At 38.5% G+C, this 18379-nt stretch overlaps 2 protein-coding genes across 2 annotated transcripts; both read right to left on the minus strand.

Annotated features, from left to right (window-relative positions):
• Positions 1-2987: 2987 nt before the first annotated feature.
• Positions 2988-5784, minus strand: sst6.1 (somatostatin family member 6.1). Its single transcript, XM_014991197.2, has 2 exons — positions 4220-5784; positions 2988-3957 (listed from the first exon to the last, which is right to left on the minus strand). Exons 1-2 carry the CDS (start codon positions 4322-4324, stop codon positions 3730-3732), a joined length of 333 nt encoding a protein of 110 aa, XP_014846683.1. The 5' UTR covers positions 4325-5784; the 3' UTR covers positions 2988-3729.
• A 3947-nt stretch (positions 5785-9731) lies between these two features.
• On the minus strand, positions 9732-17686 carry srm (spermidine synthase). The gene is made up of 8 exons (XM_014991246.2): positions 17463-17686; positions 15268-15388; positions 15084-15176; positions 13067-13220; positions 12891-12974; positions 12195-12340; positions 11955-12077; positions 9732-10698 (listed from the first exon to the last, which is right to left on the minus strand). The coding sequence occupies exons 1-8, from the start codon at positions 17591-17593 to the stop codon at positions 10681-10683; spliced, it is 870 nt and encodes a 289-aa protein (XP_014846732.1). The 5' UTR covers positions 17594-17686; the 3' UTR covers positions 9732-10680.
• Between the last annotated feature and the right edge of the window lie 693 nt (positions 17687-18379).

An 18379-nucleotide genomic window follows, 5' to 3' on the forward strand; every position in this document is an offset into this window, starting at 1 on the left:
GTCAGTTTCAGCAAACATGTAAAAATCTATAAATTTTAAAAATGAAAAATTTACCTACTGCCGCTTTAAAATATTTTTAACAACATGCCATTTTTTTTTGTCTTTTCAAACACTCAGTCAGGTTGTGTAGGTTCGTAGAATCCAGGTTGGATTTTGATCCCAGAAACCAGAAACAGCCTCCTAGTTTCCCACTTTGAAATTCTGATTTCAGGAAACCCTTTGGTTAATTTTCCAAGCTGAAAGTTGGACAAATGGATGCAGAAGGAAATTGCCCCTTTCAGACAGGCATGCAGTAGATAAGCACCACTTTGTGTCTATACAGCAAATAGAAATAGAAGTAATTAAATCTTGTTACGCATTAGCGATATTATTTTGCACTTGTATGTGCAGGGAATGATCTCACGAATCTCATAAAGGACTTGTGTGATTATTAGCTGCATGACAGCTAAAGGAAAACTCAGCTTGTTCGAACGGTGTCAGCAAGATCTTTCATTTGTAGGAAATCTCTTGAGTCACTGAGGAAAGGTTTTGAAATCAGGGCTTTATTATACCTCTCAGCATATCTCTGAGAGTAACAAACAGCCTGAATTAAAGAGCTTTGATATGAAAGAGTGATGCAGCCGCTGTGTAAATAATGAGTCAGTCGGCTGGTGTCTTGTTTACTTCAAGAACGGCAAAGCGTGTTGATAGGGTCAGGCTGAGAAGACTTCATTACCTCCACATGCAGCAGAAGCCTTTGCTGTCCCCAACAAGCAGCTTGCACTAATCAAACAGGTCACATCCGCAAAACCTCAACGCAAAATGACTTTCTGTTTTCAAAGCTAAGCATATTCTGACCACCAGGCATAAAGCAAACTATGCCAAAGTTGGAACTAGCCAGAACCAAACACTCCGATATGTTCAGTTTTTATGAATCAAAGCAAAATTTGTCATTAGTTGACTACCTTAATGTGTTACAACTAGACTACCCTTGTGAAAAATAAATATACTAAATATATACATACTTGAAGCCAGAATAATCATCAGTGTATTTCAAGTTTGTTAAGGATTATTCAACTTGAAGCATGTTACTTTGGAACATCCAATTTTGTGCTTAATGTATTTTAATTGTAATTAAATTGTAGAAAATCACAATTTGAAGTATACTATCACATGCTCTTTTGAAACAACTAGGAGTATACTTTGTACACTTTAAGTATAAGGTTATATGTCATATAAACGTGCTTGATTAATATCTTAAGTGTAAAATTTTTGTGATTGAATTACATTTAAAATATTGATGATACTTGCTTTATTCAACATACTCATGGTCCACATGGACATAGAAAAGAACAAAGTCAAGATACACAATAACACACACAAAAAAAACTATAAAAGTCTTGCATACCGATGTTTCCAGACGACTGGAATTGTAGCGCATTGAAAAAATATACTTAGAAAATATTTATAATATATTTATAATATATTGTTTTATTATTATTTTTACTGCTATTTTTCCGGTTACATGATACATCAAACCATAACAAATGCTTTGTCCACTTAGTCAGCCAGATAATAAGCACGACTGAGCGGAGATCTGAAAAACTTAACGTTCGGCAACCAAAACAGTTTCTGTGGCGCTTATTAAAAACTCAACAGACATGAAATGGAAAAACTGCTAAAGCCACATTAGCAGCATTAAATTAAATCTCCCGTTTGTTGTGCATCTCTGCGCGCAGTGCAGAAAATTTAACTCGTCATCTTGCAGGGCTGGTCAAAGGCTGTATGAGGCCTTGAGCAGAATTTGACTTAGGGGCCCCTCTTGCTGCTAAAAACATCAACATCTCTAGCAGCTTGTTTGTTAGATTTTCTGAAATCTGGGAGAGTGGGAGTAGTTTAATTGGCCTACCTAAAAAGCAATTAGTTATTATTGCAGTTTACTAATTTGCATTTGTGAACTCAAAGATTAAACTCACAGCATCAGATTGTAGCTGTGGTAACAAAACAGTCTAACTATGAATATTGCTCTTTGAACTTTAACAAAGTAAACTTGTCAGCTCCTTAAAATCTTAAATTTAAATGTGAAACAATATAAAATCTTTTAATTTATGTATGCCGAAACCGTTCAGTCATATTTAGCAGCAATGATCATCTCAGTAAACAAATGTTACATTAATATATTTTTACATTTCCTGTCAATATAAAATCTTTTAATACAAAACCCCAGTGGATCGCCTCGATGCCCCGACCAGCAAGTTTTCTGAGGGAAACCCTGATACTGCATACTTCATTAGCATGTATAAATGGGAACGAGGATAACTGTTTTCAGCTTTCATGTTTCTGCATGGTACGTTCACCTGAATATCATATGTTCTACCTCTTATTACAGCAGCATAGTAATAATGGAAACTGAATGTTAAGTTTTAACATATAGTTAAAGCCTAACTGTATGCTATAACTAGTCTAGACACCACTGCTTATATCCTAATAGGAGACCCAGATCAATTATTTCCTATCTTCCATATTTAACGTGACCTATAACCAATTAAATTCAGTTTAAAAATGTTCGTTTTGTGGGAAAGGTATATATATATTTAAAAAAATGTCGTTAAATATGGTGAATATGTGAGCACATCCTCTAATAACTGGGGATGTGGCTGTGTTTATGCATGAACCACCAAAATCAGACCCCTGCTGATTTGGAGTTTGTAAACACAGTCATCATTTAACATTCTTCTGATTTACTCCACATAAAGTCCAGCTGTTCTAGTCGGCTTTTCCTGACGTTGCAGTAAAAGCCGTGGTCCACTCACTATGAGCTCCCGAAGCACCACAGGGATGTAGGTCTGCTCATTTGCTTTAGATGTTATTTATGTGATGCTTCAATTTGGCCAAATGTTTTTCTTAAGGGTTTTTTAGTTGCATTTATTCATCAGTAGCTGGACAGGAAGCAGAGGAATCCAACCAGGAACATCTGCACTGAAGACTGTAGCATTTAATGCGCCTGCTCTCCCACTGTAGCACCAATTCCTTTTAACAAGCCTCCACATATTATTTTAATGTGTCTCATAAAAAAAAAAAACCACACATCTACTTTTGCTCATCATTCTGTCGAACTGAGCAGAATCTATTTTCATGTTAGTTTTTGTAAAACACCCTGGTTTAATGCTGTTTTCCAGAGTGTTTTATTTGTAAAGATATGATTAAAAAGGTGTGATGTGTCCTCTTTGTGACATTTATCACCACAAAGGCAGTGTTTTGTAGATAGAAAATTATATTTGCACAAATATTACCACAATCTTAGTCACTTCCCAAAGCGAGAAATAATAATAATAATAAAAAAGAATTAAATTAAATTAAAAAAAATAAACATCAGCCATTGTTTTTGCATTTGATCTGACTTTGTATTTGAACTCTAGAAGCAGGTGAAAAATATGACCTCCTGTTATACTTTTTTTATTTTTCTTGCAGAATGAACTGCCGCTATCGTGTCCAACATTATAATCCATGCTTTTTTATTAAGCCTGAAATAAACCGGTACGGTACGATACATAAATACATACAAACATTGTGTACATAAGTAGTCAGTATTCAGACATACACACTGTCTCAGTGAAGTCCATCAATGCTGCACAGGTGTAGATGATATGTACAGCTGAGATCTACTGCAGTTCATGTTGAGCGGAGGAGGGGAAAAAACAAAACAAAAACGGAGGGACAGAGCCGGGCGGTTTTTTTTTTTGGGCTCTGTTAACACGAGGTGAACGTTTTCCAGAAGAAGTTTTTACAGGGCGCTTTGCGGTCACGCTGAGGCAGTGATAGCCTGTTGTAGACGGCCCTCTCCTCCAGGCGGGACTCCAGCGGCTCCTCAAGGTCCACAGGAGCTGCTTCGCCCGGCAGCATGTTGGTGTCCAGAGCTCCATCTAACAAGCCGGACACCAGCTTCAGGATCAGCTCTTTACGCTCTTTACTCAGCTCCTGAAAAGGCAAAAAAAGAGAGAAAAAGGCAACACAGAAATTATTAGACAAATGAACATTTTCATTGTTAGTATTTTTTTTGTGTTTATCTATTAAGGTGCAATGAGACTGACAATTTTAATCTATAAATAAATAGCTTATTTACCTACTTTTTAAAATTATCCAGCAATTTTTTTTTTTTTCGATAATGAAATTAAAACATTTATCACAAATAACAATTACCATCAGAATTAAACGTCATCCGTGTGTTAAATATCCTCACCCTGTTTGCATGGATGGGGCTCCTGTCCTCCAGAGGAAGCACGGCAGCTGCTCTTACGCTGAACAGAACCCCCATGAGAGCTGCTAACACCACCAGGAGCTGCATGTTGTGGCAGGAGTGCAGTACGAGCGCAACAGGAGCAGGAGACAAGAGTGTATTGCAGTGTGTGTGCGTGCGTGCGTGTGTGTGTGTGTGTGTAAGAGATAGTCTGAGCAGCTCAGGCCGATTGAAGGTCCAGGTGGAGAGCGGCGGTGGTGGTGAAGAAAGAGTGCTGCAGTTGGTGGCAGCTGCTCATCAGATCTGGGGAAACTCAGATGTTTCTTCTGCTCTACCTCCAAAGTCCCCCACTCTTTTATACGTCTCCCCCCCCACCCTTCCACCCCCGTCTGCAACTGACGTAGAGGCTGGTGGGTGTGTGACGGACGGTGTGCATGTGTGTGTGTGTGTGTGTGTGTGTATGCTGTTGGGGGTATCAGTACGTGAGCATGAAAAAGAGAAGGGGAGATGAAGAGGTCAGGATACAACAAATGGAAACGTTTGGACGTTCACCCTTTGACAAATTGTTGCTGTAATGTGAACATCTGCAGAGAGAAAACAACGTCACTAGGTCATAGATACTGATAAAAATGGTTAAAAAAAAAGGTACCGTGTTATGAAAAATGCTTTTTTCATTAAAAAAAAAATCTAACTTAAATGTTTCATATTAAGAGCTAATATCACACAAAGGCAACGAAAGTAAATGGCACTTGGAGAAGTAAATTATCCAACCCAACCTGTCCTTAGCAGGTACAACAAGCTGTCCGGATCATGAAGCATCAAAGCTGCAATCTTCTTTAGAAGAATGTGAGATGGGTCTTTGTCTTCCCTTACAGCTGAGGTTTTCACCTCGGAACTCTTCATTGGATCCCAATTTTGGGAATCTCCGACTTACTACTGAAAGGGCTAATTTGATTTTTTTTTTTAAGCAAGGTTTTGTAAACGGTATGACTATAGTTCCCTAAAAAGATGCCACATCAGCTTCAGCTTGTTTGAAATGTAAACACACTTTCATCAGAGTGGTAGCTTGTGACATATTCTTTACATTTTATTCGCTGGTTTTAGTCATTTAAAACAGCTCAAACTCAAAGTGTTCAGAGAGATGCAGCGTTATGATGGCTGACATTAACAAGTCACAATGTCTCAACAGACCACTGTTACATTGTTTCTGCTGAAGGGGGTGACGATGCGCTAATGTTGGTTTTGAACGTTTTTCTGAGTCATATTCTTTTTTTCTTTAGTTGCTCAATATTTTCAATAACACGGTTTTCCAGCAGGAGCTATCGATTATTTTAAAGAAATGACCATGACCTGATTTACTCTTCCCTGATGATTGACATTTAACTTCAGGCAACGTCTGATTCCTGTCAGCCTCTCTCCATGTGTCTATTTGACACTTTTATATTACAATTGAACTGTCTGACACTCCTGATGACTCGAAAGCAGCACAGCTCTAATAGAGCAACACTTTAAAACAACCACTTCTTTATCAGTTTTACTCCTCCTCCCCCCCCCACCCCACACACACACACACAGGCTACACACACCGCTAATGATTAAAACAGTCCTTCATTAATCTCCAGCTATTTTTAAGGAAGCTTGACCACTGCTACTGACATCGGCCTTACATGCATTTTATGATATTTTATGTTGTTGTGTTTTTCCACAGTGGCAGAGGAAAAGACCTCCAGAAGTGCTGGGATCTAACTGAATCCTTTTCCTGCATTAACTAATGAAAGCTTTACCAAATCAGTTTTTTATTACACTCATATTTTTCAGGTTATAGCTTAAAAGCGGAGGAGACTCAGCAAAGTCTTTTTATTAAACCCTGGGGAAATTCTTGGGGGAAAAAAAGAGAGAGAAAAAGCAGGCTTACTGTTTTTAGTTCTTTATTATGTAAGGATTTTACAGGCTGAATAATAATAATAATAATAATAATAATAATAATAATAATAATAATAATAATAATAAAAATATTGACAATAAATTAGCACTGACTGCTAAGTAGCTATTTGTTGAACCCCATGACTGGATGCTGGACTGTGGGGCTTGATTTCTGGGACACTGTAAGGTGAGTTAATTAGCAAATGAGAGACAGCTGTGGAGACCAGGGAGATAAGACACTATGCAGAAAGTGCTGTGATTCATACAGAAAAAAAACTGAGAGAACTGAACTAGATAAAAATGGATATATAAACCAAAAGGAAACATATGGAGTTTAAGCCAAAGTGCACGGACTACTAAAACACAAACTTAAGTAAGAAACTCAACACAAAGAAATCAACATATATGGCAAGACCCAAATGACAATAATAAACAACCGCAGAATAAATTGGATATGTAAAGCAAGAAATAATAAATCTCAATATAAAGAAATACGCTAAGTCAGAGTCTACAGCATGTACAGGGAGGATGTTACAGCACTAAAAGTAAAGGCCAAACACTTTCCTCTAAAGCCCAGGTTCTATATGGTACAAGAATGTCTGGTTGTACTTGGTTACTTTTGGTGGTTCTCCCAGTTGGTGGTGCCTGATTATGATTATCAATGTTTATATGAAGAAAACTGAGCTGTAGAGTTCATAAGCCCCTCCAATTACCTGCCCAAGCTGAAACTGAAGTAAAAGACAGTGAACTGAGAACAGATTGCTGTGATTACTTTCAGCTTTCTGTTTCCTCCCTGTAAGTCAGAACTTGTACTGAGATATGGATGGGATCGCTACTGGTTGCAGTCTCATCTTAATATATTCCTGCTTTGAATTGCCTACAATTGCTTGTTTTCTGGGAAAGGAGATGTTGCCCCACATCATTACACTTCCTCCGCGTAAAGCTGTTAGACAACGGAAGAGAGGATGTGGCAAATGAATTTTCATGACAAATGTGTAAGCATTTCAGTGGCAGTAAACAGGCTTTCCGACGATTCTTTGAGATTTACTGCCGAGACGCGTCGCCACCGAACACACATTTCGATCTGGAGAGCACAAGGCTTATCTCTGTGTTTTGTGCTAACTTTAATAGCAATAGAAGCTAATATAGATGCATGTGTCTCATTAAAAAAACATTCAGATGTTAATGGGACAATATTCAGAAACACTGCAAAGTAGTTCATATCCCTAGACCTTTTCACAGTGGAGTAGTCACAGTATCGAATACTATGTCTACATCGACTTATTTGACAGCTTTTCTGGCCAAAATGTGACTGCTGAGGAAAGCTAGCAAAATAATTTGTTAGCTAGCAGGAACAAGACCAATGTTATTTTACCTGAGCAAATTTGTGCTCTAATCATTAAAGTCATAAACACAACCCACTGATGTTGAAGTTATAAAACAGCACCCTGCTAGAGCTTCCCATTTCTTATTTCGCCCTGAGGAAGACAAAGACAGTGAAGTCTGATCAGGCTGTTGTATATTTAAAAATAGTGGGGGGGTTTTGAAGTTAGATGAAGCTCATTTTCTTCTTCAACTCAACAAACTGGGTCACAAACTTGCTTACACTAACCATTTCCTGTAAAACCAGGAAAAATCTAGCTTTTAGGTTAAATAAATAAAAGTTTAAAACAGAGCTGATTTAGAGGCTGTGGTCTTTCCCTCTCAGTAATCTGAGCTCAGGATGCCTTTTTTCTTTCGATTTATTTTTTGACATACATATTTTTAATTAAACAAAGAAGAAAGATCCATCTTTTTTTTTTCGTGGCAAATCATGAACAGATTTTTTTTTTTGTGGCAAATCATGAACAGAAACAGTGGGACTTTTTTTGGTCCAATTTTAAAATGTATTGACAACAAAGTGGCATTTGTTCATATTAAGTGTTTAGTGAGGTGGGTTAGTGAGAAGCATTAACCCACCTCACTAAAGTCTTCAAAGCTTGTTTTTTTTCCCCACAGTAAATTTACTTAATACCTTGACCTGAACTTTAACATATAATAATGCCATTATTGTCCTATTAAGCCATATACCTTCAAAATATGTTTAGTTATATACTGTGATGTAGAAAACTAACAAGAACTGCTTGTGTAGAGCAGATTAAGCCAACACGCTACGTAATCTTGAAGCGGGTATCTGAGAGACTTATTAAAAAATAAATAAATAAATAATTAAGTTTGAGGATTTGCAGCACTGCCCCTGGCAGGGAACATGGACTCCCTGTTTGAAATGTTGAGATGGGTCGGTCATGCTTTCACAACAGTTTTTAGGGGGTATTTTCCTCTGATCTGAACCCAGCCCAGAGCACTTGACCGAAGATTAGCTGACTTATTGAAACGGTTACAGTATTGACAATTCAGTGTGTTTGAAGAAGCCACAACGGCTCGCTGCCTTTAGGAAATGTCGGGTTAAGCTCAGAAGAGTCTTCAAACAGTGAGAAGCCAGTAAGGTGATGGATACAGGTATTCCCAGACAGCATAAGTGGGACTGATACGTCTTATTTTTTTGCAACATGACCAGATCTACTCAACAACCGTCAACAGAGCTCGTCCTTGTTTTCTAATCCAGGTGAATCCACAAGCTTCCATCAAGATGCACTGGGAATAGTTACATAAAACAAATGATGGAGTGATCCAACTTTTTCTTTTCAACATATTTAAGAAACAAACATCAAATAAAGAACTGGTTCAGAAGTCATGTTGGGAGAGAGCTGTGTGGAGAACCACCACACAAGCAACCGCGTCTGAGAAGCGCGCTTGTAAGCGACCACAGAAATAATTTATTGTTTCAGCTTGGTCACATTTTAATAGAAAAACTAATGAAGGCTGGCGTCTTACGCGGCAGTCACTGAGGTTGATGTAACTGAGCAGCAATTGTGTTATATTCACACCTGACACCACAAAAACAAAGAAAGAGCAATTTAATGTTGCCCAGGGCCTTTTCAAACAAAATCAAATCACATCAGGACGGGAACCTAAAGGTACTGTATATAAAATTTTATGATTTTTTTTTTCCTTCCCTCAGTACACCCCCCCAACCACAACAGGAGCTGCAGCAGATTTATCCAGAACAGATTCAAGAACGCCACCTTCTGGCAGCTGAATATTCAGTGCATGTTTAGGTGCAAGAACCAATGTAGAGTAACACATCTGCATCTTGATAAAGGAGAATATTATTTTCAGGTTAAGGTTTTTGACTAATTTCCAAAAGAGAAACTTGTGTAATATGTGGAAGTCTTGCAAACAATACAATTAAAAAATTATTTAATAATGGCAAAATGAAATTGTGATGAAAAGGAAAGGATCACCAGAAAGTCAGGAGAGTTTATGGGACTCTGAAAGCAGAGTTTAAAACCAACTTGGTGCTTCTGACATAATTTATGATTCGAGAAATAAAAGAATTGGACAGCTTTCTTCCGCTAATATACTAACACACAGCAACTCTGTCATGAATTTAAGTTTCACGTTATGAACTGACTTCTCAGTTATATCACTGTTTGAGATACACCTGCAAGTAGGCGGGAAATCCTTAGGAAACAAAGCCTTCAAACTTCAGTTTGTGTCACCAATTTATTACAGTTCATAAGTCTTATAAAAACAAATTCATTACTCATGTACAACTCCACGGCTCAACAAAGATCGTGTTGACTCAACAGCTAAAAGATTTCCACATGGAGAGAGGTCATCAGCGTCTTGCAGTAAGAACAGATTCACTACAAAAGCAGCCATCCTATCAGAAGGTAAATCCCTAATTCTGCAAGCCAAATTTGAATAATGAATTTAGTTTTAAAAGGTGTCCACTTTTTGCATTTCGAACCTCCGTTAGATTCTTAGTTTGCTTTTTCCTGACATTCTAATATCATAAGAGAAAGCTTTATTTATACCTGATGTTCAAAGCTGCGCATCAGTTGATCGTAATTTTTCTCAAGTTGGTGATACTCTAAAATTCGTCAAACACTGGCTTAAGCGTAGGACTCTACAGAATGTTTTTATTTTTTTCCATAGCACAGTGCTAATATCAGGCACTATAGGTCTGTTGTGTTACTGAATGATGAGAGGTCTGAATGCCCAGTCGTGATATATGGATGCTGCATATTATTCAATGAACAAACATTAAAAAAATAAAACAACTGATGTGCATCCGACATACTCGGATCACATATCTACATGGTCTGTAACATCCAGAGTCTGACAGTACATGGTTGGAGAATGAGGTCAGGATTATATCACAATGGTCTTCCAGTCAGTCCAGTCCATTAAACAGCTCTAAAAAAAAATTGTTGGACATTAACTGGAGTTTAAAAAGAAAGAAATGATAAAAGATTCATAAGACTGAAGGAGAAGAACACTGATGGGGTAGTGATCCAGCGGGTTCCCACCAAGTGATTTTTCTCTTGGGTGACAGGGACCTATGATGAAGAGGTGGAAAAATCATGGAATGAGGGGATTTTTCCCCCATCTGTTCTGAGGGTCAGGCAGAGGAGAAGCATGTCTTCTGTTTCAGGTTATGCTTCACCGAGTACCTGACAATGACGAGAAAAAAAAAGAAAGAAAACTCAGTTAAAACTAACAACATGACAAAACTCACGAGACACGCATCGGTAAATACACTACCTTGCAAAATATCTATACACATTGAAGTTTTTCTTATATTGTATTTTAGGTGACTTTGTTCGACCAGTTTTAAGTAGTAAATAACTGTAAAGTGAAATCAAATGTTGATTTTGGAAGTTATCCAACTAATAAACAGAGTTCTGTCACATTTTCTTGTAAATGTCTGATATATCAGCAAACATTTGAGGAAAAAAAATTCTAACTACAATGTCAATGTCTGAGATTTTATATAATTTTTTTATTTTAATCATGGGAAGTTTTATATTTTTTTTCTCACAATTGTACAACTTTGACAATATTCAAGTCTTTTCTGTAAATTTGCTCGTCAGCAGCCATTTTGCCCCCCATACACAATTACCCCAATAATTCATCATACACTATTCAATCCATAAAAGATGGAAAGGCGGCTGGACGACTGCAAACCTGCCAAGACATGTTGGTTTATATAAACTTAAGGAGGAGGCCATTAGTTAAAGAAGCAGCAAAGAGGCCCACTGTGACTCTAACGGAGCTGCAGAGATTCACAGCTCAGGTGGAATTACTGACAAGTGAATTTTTACGTCACGCTCTGCACAAATCTGGTCAGATCTGCCAAAGAAAGTCCTGGATTTGGTCTGGCACAAGCCAAGGCACAGCAAGCAAGCTGAAAAAATGCGCTCTGGTCACACGAGTTCAATATTGAACATTTTGGCCAATGTGTAAAATACTAAAGCTAGTCAACTGGAACGCACAGAACTCCCACGGCGGTGTGAAACCGGGCCAGAGGTAGAGCTTTGATATTAAACACACAGCCCAGATTCTAATGGAGTGGATCAGACCACAACACATTGAGGCTGGTTCAACAGGTTCAGTGAAAGCTCATGTTCAAACAATTCCCTTCGCATTTCTAAGTGAGTTGGAGCTATTTTGAAAGAAAAGAAGAACGCCTGTCTCTACATGTGAAAAAGACAATGACATTTTTATTAAAGGGTGTTGCTTCAAGGGGACAAAACAAAAAAAAACATGTCAAATTATTCAGATTTTCATTTTTAAACCCTTTTTGATAATTATTTATCATCCTCCTACTTTCTGCTGAGTTGTTGTAGAAATCGCAAGAAAACATGGAAGCTGGCGATGGTTTCTGCAAGGCACCGTACTTCTCGCCCAAGACATTGTTGCAACTTACCTTTCTGGCAAACTCGGGGAGGATGAAGGATGCTTTGTGAATATCCGGGTTGTAATATTTAAGGTTCATACTTTCCATTTCTTCTTTAGTGAGAGCTTTCACTGGTTCCCGGAAGTTTGTCTCCTGAAAGTCAGGTCGAAACGTGTTGAGAAATAATTTAACAAGTCATCTACAAAAAAAAAAAAAAAAAAAAAAAAAAACAGGAAGTCGGGACAAACAGGAACGGAGAGGCCTGCTTACAGGATTTTTACTGCAGAGCATAAATCCAATTTGTCCGCTTGGATAAGTTGGGATTGTGCTGTAGGCGTAGTCCACCACAGGGAAAAGCGTCTTGCAGAAGGTTTGCATCTCCTTTATCAGCTGCAAATGGAGCCATTGACACTCTCCTGTAAATATCAAAGGGAATTTGATCAGCTAATAAGCTTCCTTCATAACAACATGCTCTCTGCCATCGTCTGACTGAAGGCCAAGTAGAAATCAGAAATAAGTAAACCTATAAAAAAAAGAAACAGAGGCAGCTCCATGAAAAAGTACTCGTACTCCAGTTTTTTTTTTTTTTTTATTCCCCAATGTGCTTCGGGGTATTTTATTAAGACTGCATGTTACAGACTAGCAAAAAGCAGCTTCTAACTGAGAAGTGAATGGAAAACAATACATTGTTTTGAAATCATTTTATAAATCTCTAAATAATTTGAGTAAGTCTTCAGTAGTCAGTATAGAGAAAAATAAAAATAAAAATCGATAAAAAACTATTTTCTAACTCCTGACTCAACCCAACCTTCCAATACCAATTATGTGCTAGTTTATCTGGTGTATTATACATTTCCTGACAATGCCTTGAATTTTTCAAAAATACTGAAAATTTCAAGGTGTCTGAATATTTCTGAAAGTGTCAGGCATTATAAAAATTTGCTTCAGTCCTTATTTTAAACTTACCCTGGGAGCAAAGGATGCCGCCGCTTCTCAAAGCTGCTTTCATTAGCTGAAAGTAGGCCTCCTTGAACAGACTCTCTGCAGGTCCTGTGACACAAAAACGCCAAACTTGAAATTAGACTAGAACCTAGAAAGTAGAAGAAAAGAAAATGAAGAAAAGAAGGAAAATTAGAACTCACCAACAGGATCTGAGGAGTCGGTTATAATGATGTCAAAGGCATCCTGGTTTTTCTTCATGAATTCGAAGCCATCGCCAATATGGAGGGTGATCTTGGGACTGAAAAACCCTTTAGCCATTCCTGGGAGGTACTTTTTCGATACCTCTATGACATCCTACACAGGGGAGAAGGTCAGCTTTCATGAGAGGATTTCTCAGAGTTTATTTACTCTTGGATGATTCTAACTTTTTCTTCTTCTTTTGTTCCCGTCAACTTTTCCCTTTAGGGGTCGCCACGGCGAGGCATCCGTCTCCATCTAAACCCTATCTTATGCAGCTTTTTCTCTCACACCAACTGCCTTCATGTCCTCCATTCATAAATCACCTTTGCATGACTGTAATAGAAATATTTCTTAATAATAAAGGACTTTCTTTTTGCCAAATGTTTTGTTGACATATATTTCCACCTGAACAGTAGATCTTTGCAGGCCATCTTGGCAACTTGCTTGACTAATAATTCATGTTCTCCATCAAATCTCATACTTTCACATAGTTGCTGACATAATGGACCTTACCAAGCCCCGCCCAGAAACGCCCCTCGACAGTCCCACGTGGCTGTATGTCTCACAAACAAAGCCTGGCAGAGCTTAGTTTCTATGTGTAAACATGGCGTCTTTCACTTCGACTGACTCTCTACAAAGTATTTCTGAATCGATTAGTGTAGCATTTCTGCCGGATTTTCAAAAAATATCAGCCACGACAATGGACAGGGGAACAAACAAGTTCATATCATCTTTTTTGGACGACATAAAGATGTTTGAGCCACAGGATGCCTCCAACATTGTGCCCGTCGCAGCTAAATGCTACCGGTCGACGAGGAAAACAGCAGATCCTTGGACCCTCAGCATAAATGTAGCTGTGGACAAGATCACTGATGCATGTTGTTCTTGCAAGGCTGGGTAAGTCGGCATTCATGGTTTTGAGGGTTACTTTTGAAATCAGTGATTTATGTTGTTGGCAAATGTTTGAGTGTGCATAGCCCTGATACTCGGTGCTAGCGTGGCTAACACGATTACAGTTTCGTAAAAAGCCTTTTCAGGTAAAATAAAATCTTTAATGCATGTCAGATACGGTACACATTGCATGTTGATCTGTTCAGCTAACGTAAGACTGTGTAACCAACAGGCTTCAAGGTGTAGAAGTTGTATCGGTACTGCCATTAAGCTGTACTTAGCTAAAAGGTTTTCATAATGAATGTGTTAATTATTGACTTTTTTCAGACTTGTGGGTCATTGTTCACACATTATAGGCCTCCTTAAGACCTTACAATATTTCAAGCTTCAAAATTCAAAAGGGATCGGGAGGTGCTGGTGCCTATCTCTAGCTAACGTTCCGGGCGAGAGGCGGGGTCACCCTGGACAGGTCGCCAGTCTGTCGCAGGGCCACTCAAAATATCCCCATTCACTAAACACAAAGAAAGCAAAGTAATAATACTTACACCAGCACACACTCCTTTGTTCTTATTGATCTTACGACGGTTGAGCTGCAAATGCGTTCGTGCACAAGCTTTGAGCCAAGCTAGGCATTCCGTATCAGATTTGGGAAATCTGTGAATTTTATTTCCACAAATACGATCAGGATACCTGACATCGCCTGTACAGATTCTCCACTGACAGTGGAGAACCGTTCTTATTTGAGTTCTCTCGCAAAAACTTTGATTGTGTAGATTGTGGCCTGCTAGTCCACAATCTACATTAGCATGTGTATACTACTTTAGCTTTTGTTTGTGAGACGGTCAAGCACGTGGTAGCTGCGCAGTGACGTCAAATGGGCATTAGCCAATGAAACGCGGACCCTGTGGTAAGGTCCATTACACATTTGTCCACTCTCTTAACTAGTTATATCCCCCCCACCCCCCCCCTTTCATTTTACCGTTATGATCTACTTAAATGTTGGTGCTTTGCAGTTTGTGATAAGAACGTGACAAAAACGTGAAAAGGTTCAGTCGAGCTCGTTTAAGTCAGTGCTGATGGTCCCACCTCATCTATCTCGCAGAGAACTGCGGACTCCACCAGTGGGTGCTTCACCACTTCCCTCAACACTCCACCGTCTCCACCGCCGATGATCAGCACCTACAGAAGCAGGAGGAAACTGCTGGAAAATCCTGTACGAATGCTGAGTTCATGTTCCCTGGATTGCACAACAGCAGCTAGTAGGAGGTACCTTTTTGGGGCCCGGGTGGCTGCACAGGGGAAGGTTGGCAATCATTTCTTGATAGGCGAACTCATCCCTCTCCGTGCACTGGATCACCCCGTCCAGAACCAACACATTTCCATAGGTTTTACTGGAAAAAGGGAAGAACAGCAATAAGGCAAAGGGGCTTTTTTTTTTTACCTGTAACCATGGGCGTAGGAAGCGGGGGGGACGCGGGGGACATGTCCCCCCCAATATTGGAGAGAGCCACATTCGTCCCCCCCAATAATTTCACTGCAGTTGCGAAGAATTTTAAAATCTTCCACTCGCGTGCTTTTATTTTGAAGGCGCATAACAGCGCATTTAGCAGAGCGCTTCCTCCCCCTCCCCCCTCTGAACGGCTCAGAGTAAAGACAGCAGCAGAGAAACTCCGTTTGAAGGAGGTAAACTGTCTGTCAGGAATGTTGCCATAAATATCGCTCGTTTATAACATCTTATTGTCAGTTTACTTTCATATATAGAACTAAATCTTTTTGGTTTAGCTGTTTAAATTCTGGAATAGTCACATGTCCAAAATTTTACCACTAACTTTAACAGTTAGCTAGTCTAGTCACAATGATTTAGACTGAAACAGCAGGAAAATGAGCCTTTTTATTATTTAAACTGAGCAACACCTGATCATACTTAACCACTTAACATGTGTTTATATATTATATTATATTATATTATATTATATTATATATTTAGGAGAACAGCAGTGCTAGAATGATGTTGAAGAAAGGTGAAGAAGCTCTGGTGAGGTCTTCATTTAGTTTATTGAAATATGTATTAACTCTTTTTAATTTTTAAATAAACTATTTTATTATGAGAGGAGCAGGTCAGGGAAGACATAGGAGAGCCAGTTGGCGTTTCAGGGTGTGAAGATATAAAAATTATATTAATTATAATAGAACCAGAAAGGAGAACAGGAGGAGACTGATGTCACGTTGATTTCTTTCAACGTTTCAATATTTTTTCATTATTTCCACACCATAAGGTTAATGGTTAGAAGATAATAAGAAAAGTGCTTGAGGAGAGGTTTAAAAATAAATTAGTGAAAATTTTTGCTACACAGTAAATAGAGTTGAGATGTATAATAATGTATACATCTGAAAATTAAGTTTAAATTCTCATTCTGTATGATAAAACATACTTTTTATATTTAGTTCACATTCTGACACTGTACATTACTGTAGTGTCTGTTGTAAATCCATGAATCCATGCAGGAACATCAGGCTGCAGAGAGTCAGAGGGAGGCAGAGACAGAAACACATATCCGTAGATATTTTAGTTAAATGTTTGCGGCTGAAAATGACAGGAGAAAAAAAACATTTAGTCTTTTTGCCTCAGTGTTTTTCATGAATCTTTGGTAAGTTACTGAATGCAGGGCTGGAAAGTGAGACTGAGTTAACAGTGAGGAGCTAAGGTGTCTGTTAGACGTGAAAAGTATAATTTTTGTTTATTTTGTAGATCAAACTGTTGCACTGATGTAGAGAGATGTTCAAGAAGAACAAAACTTGATTTTTTAGATTTTATTTTTGTTGGTCAAACTGCTGTATTGAGTTTAAAACTGTTGTGTCTTATTTTAGGAGATGTTTTCTACTTTGGTTTTAGAAATAAGTAGAACCAGTTCAATTACCAGTCAATTTATATCAATGCATTTTGACCAATAAGATACATCAGAATCTGGTCGGCTCTGTGCTACCAGAGTTTTTAGCTTGCTAGTTGTGAGGCAAATGCTAAAGTGAGTGTTCATCCTGGAATGACAGTCATTATACTGCATAACTTTAATCTGATTATTGGATTGTAAATAGTAACGTGTTAGAATACTTGTTATTGAAACAAGGGTCAGATTAGAGTAACGCGTTGCTGATGTGTTGATGACATAATTGTTTGACATTTCTGCTCAAGCTATTTACTCATCTGTCAGGTTTCCGATATGCGTCCCCCCCAATGACAGACTCGTTCCTACACCCTTGCCTGTAACCTACAACCAAGTAAAGTCCCATTTGAAAGCTGGCTGCCTAATAGTAGACTGCATGTTTAATCATTCATATGCATACATTTGTGGGCAAACTCAAACATATATTGGCGGCTAAGTGGATCGAGCTATGGTTTTCTCAATCAGTGCTGGTTGACTGGAGCTAACAGCTATTAGCCACATATGTATGAGCTAAAGCACTCACCTCTTGAAAACCATAACATCTTGAAATTTGGACTCTTTGTGGTAGAGAACCTCCTCCACCTCCAGGCTCATCGCCTGCCCGGGCCACATCGCGCAGGACTCTGTGAACCACCCATCCTTAATGCGGTCCATGGCAGCTGTCCACAGCCACAGGTAGGAACACTAATGCGAGTCGAAGAGCAGCAACGTGAGCAATTTACGACTACAAAGCCGTTTCCCGACACCTAAACATGCTGCTTTGCATTTCGACCAATGGGATAGCATTGACGTAACACATGGAATTGTGAGAACCAATAGTGAAAGCCGGGTAGTGTGTAGTTTGTTTGACGTGGCACCGTGGTCGCCGCCCTGTCTGCTATAAGGAGCCCCACGTGACGGGACTTCCGACCGTATTCTGTGATCCGATTAATTTGGCTCGGCTCAGCAAGGACAGCCAGTTCTTTTATATTGAATATATATAAACAGATGATATTCAGTTAGTATGCGTGCATAGACAATTTTAAAAACTTCTAATGTAAAAAAAAAAAGAGATATACCAAACACTGTGTTTAATGTGCACTGTAATTTACTGTCAATACAAAATTATGTAGTGTTCCACTGCTGAAATGTCCATTTCAGTCATTGGTTAATTTTTGTAAGGGCATTTTAACATGTATAGCCAATATATGATGTCCGTCTTTAGTTGGACATATACAAGAATAAATAATGTAACACAAGGTTTAAAATCCAAATACAAAACAGAATAAAAATAATTCATACCATACAATCCATTAAAAAACTAATTCCCAGACATATCAGAGGAACGGCTTTATCCAATAATTATTTTTATTCAATAATTATTTTTTTCCCCTATAACCCAAATTTGTTTAAGGTAACGGAGGTTCAGAGGTTACCGGAATCGACCCTCGTCAGAATCCT

This window comes from Poecilia mexicana, unplaced genomic scaffold (assembly GCF_051168715.1).
Source record: "Poecilia mexicana isolate PSO_F unplaced genomic scaffold, ASM5116871v1 scaffold_7, whole genome shotgun sequence".
Lineage (NCBI taxonomy): Eukaryota > Metazoa > Chordata > Actinopteri > Cyprinodontiformes > Poeciliidae > Poecilia > Poecilia mexicana.

What these genes read in the sequence shown, in the direction of transcription:
- sst6.1 (XM_014991197.2), bottom strand. Translation starts at nt 4,324, where the DNA reads ATGCAGCTCCTGGTGGTGTTAGCAGCTCTCATGGGGGTTCTGTTCAGC. An exon ending in GCCCCATCCATGCAAACAGG is followed by an intron (nt 3,958 to 4,219) that starts GTGAGGATATTT and finishes TTGCCTTTTCAG; the next exon opens with GAGCTGAGTAAAGAGCGTAA.
- srm (XM_014991246.2), bottom strand. Translation starts at nt 17,593, where the DNA reads ATGGACCGCATTAAGGATGGGTGGTTCACAGAGTCCTGCGCGATGTGG. An exon ending in CGACTCCTCAGATCCTGTTG is followed by an intron (nt 12,975 to 13,066) that starts GTGAGTTCTAAT and finishes TTTGTGTCACAG; the next exon opens with GACCTGCAGAGAGTCTGTTC. An exon ending in TGCTCTGCAGTAAAAATCCT is followed by an intron (nt 12,078 to 12,194) that starts GTAAGCAGGCCT and finishes CCTGACTTTCAG; the next exon opens with GAGACAAACTTCCGGGAACC.